This window comes from Otolemur garnettii, unplaced genomic scaffold, assembly GCF_000181295.1.
Source record: "Otolemur garnettii isolate 467f Iridium unplaced genomic scaffold, OtoGar3 scaffold00002, whole genome shotgun sequence".
NCBI classification, from domain to species: Eukaryota; Metazoa; Chordata; class Mammalia; order Primates; family Galagidae; genus Otolemur; species Otolemur garnettii.
Window position 1 is genome coordinate 1,727,336 of NW_003852397.1, and position 2,271 is coordinate 1,729,606.

At 43.9% G+C, this 2,271-nt stretch overlaps 1 protein-coding gene across 1 annotated transcript in view; it reads right to left on the reverse strand.

Annotated features, from left to right (window-relative positions):
• BVES (blood vessel epicardial substance) overlaps positions 1-2,271 on the reverse strand; it is a 28,531-nt gene that overhangs the window by 23,283 nt on the left and 2,977 nt on the right. The window contains exon 3 of the mRNA XM_003781565.2: positions 28-215. Coding sequence (XP_003781613.1) covers positions 28-215 — 188 coding nt within the window. The remainder of the gene's footprint in view (positions 1-27; positions 216-2,271) is intronic.

Below are 2,271 nucleotides of genomic sequence, written 5' to 3' on the forward strand. Positions count from 1 at the left end.
GGATTTTGGTCTCCACAGGGCACTTACTTTCCCTTCAGGAGAATACTCAGACGGTCATCGACTGAGGTTTTATCCTCTGCAGCATAAGCCTGGCCCTTTTTCAAGGTTTGGATCATGCAAAACTGTCCAGTTAATCTTCTGAACAAATCTGGAGGCACTCGGAGTGGTTCAAACAATCGCCGGTAGATGCCACTGAGTTCCTTTTCAATCTTCACCTGAAAGGCAGGGATGGCTAGTACGCTCTTGGGGCGCAAATGCAGCAACCTGAAATCCTGACTTCTGTGGTCTAAACACGGTTTCGAGAATAAACAAATCTGTGACACATCCTATCAGCCTTCTGTATTTAGGTTAGTGGAAGAGGGGACACAGGTTTACACTTCAGATGCTAAAAGGGCACTTTTGCATTTGAACTGAACTGAGAGCATAAGGGGAAGATTTGCACTGTTGATCAGGCCTGTTCCTGTGGGCGATCACCCAACTGCTGAGGTTCAGAATGTTGTGACAACATTCGCCTCTCTGATTTAGCACCTTTCGTATATTTCATCAATAACTAAAAACCTCTTGCGTAAAGCCTTTGTTTCACAAAGAGAAATTATACTAAATTTTAAATACGACAACAGGACAATAAACACACAAAATGGGACTCAATGTGGAAACAAGTTTACAAAAACAATCCACACATTAAGTGACTTATCCCTATGCAATTGCTATTTAATGTGCCAACTAGGAAAATAAATGTGCACAACTGCAACCCTCCCTTCACATTACAGAGTCTCAAGTGAAGGAAAGTGGATACAAGAGTTTCAGTGTAATAGTTTCATCCTAAGCTCTAATAAACTCTGTACGAGGAGGAAGCCACTGGCGAATGAGGCTGGATGCTGGGGACAGAGGAGAGCAGTGGTGTGATGGCCTCTGTGCTCAGATTCTCCCAGGCCCAGGCCATCCCCTGTTTGGAGCCCAGCATTAGTCTCTGCCGGTCACACTAATTGGATGGATGGGCAACGGCACCGCACTGTGCATGAACTTTGGTGTCCAAATCAAACAGGCATCTGTTCCAGAGAAATCACTGGCAGATACACTACAAAGCCTATAGATCCAGATCACGACAGCTGCTCCAGCCTGACGTCACGCCAGCATCTGCAATGAGCCCACTTGTCCTGCTGTTTTAGTCTGATGAAGAGCTAGCATTTGCATTTTTCAAAAAAAGTAGGTTTATAGTCTGAGACAAAACGGAAGTGATTTACCTGCTTGGGGCTATGACTACACTGGCGACTTCTGACATTCAGGAACTCTAATCCTCATTTTTACTATCATCTGCCTCCCCCACTCCAAAGCTCTAGTAGTGAACATTTAAAATAATTTATTCACAAATATGTTCCACTTCCTGCATGCACACTAGCCAAAGTGCCACAGCAATGAACATATGATCTGGGAAGTGCACTGATGCATATTCATAATCTACTCATCCTGCAAGGCTCAGCTCGAGTCCCAGTTTCCTCATGAAGCCCTCTTAATTCGCTTTCTCTATGAAAGCATCCACTCATCTAATGTTTTCTTGAGCAGCTACTGTGTGCCAATCATGGCTGATAGGGGGGCGGTGCCTGTGGCTCAAGGAGTAGGGTACCAGCCCTACATAGCAGAGGTGGCAGGTTCAAACCCAGCCGGGGCCAAAAACGGTAGGAACAGGATACCACAGTGTGGTAGCTGTTATTATTGTTCCTAATTATTTTCTGCACCTAACCCCTATAAGAGGATTAAACATCCCCTTACCCCACCCTACTTCCCACATGTTCCAACTTGGCCATGTCACTTGCTTTTGTCAATGAAATGTGAGCAGAAGTGACATATGTCTCTTTCGAGCAGAAGTTTTAGGAGACATTGGGGTTTCCTCTTTTGTTCTCTTGTTTTTTCCCCTCTGCCACGAGACTGCACAATTCAAACAGAACCTGCTGCTTCAGCAAAGGTCCTGAAATCAATCAGATACACAGAAAAAATTCACAGCTGCCACCCAGCTGCCGAAGTCAACATGTAAGACGGGTGAGGAAAAAGCCTGTGATTGTTATGTATCACCAAGATTTTTAAGCTTGTTTACTACATAGCATCACCTAGAGAAAACTGACTAATACGGCAAAGCAACAGAGTCTGAGTTTCTACGTTTGAGATGACAATCTCGTGAACAAAGTTCGCATGCAATTTAAAATAAGTCTGTGACACATACCATCAGCTGTCTGTATCAGGTCAATGGAATCTTTTTTTTTTTTTTTTTTTTTT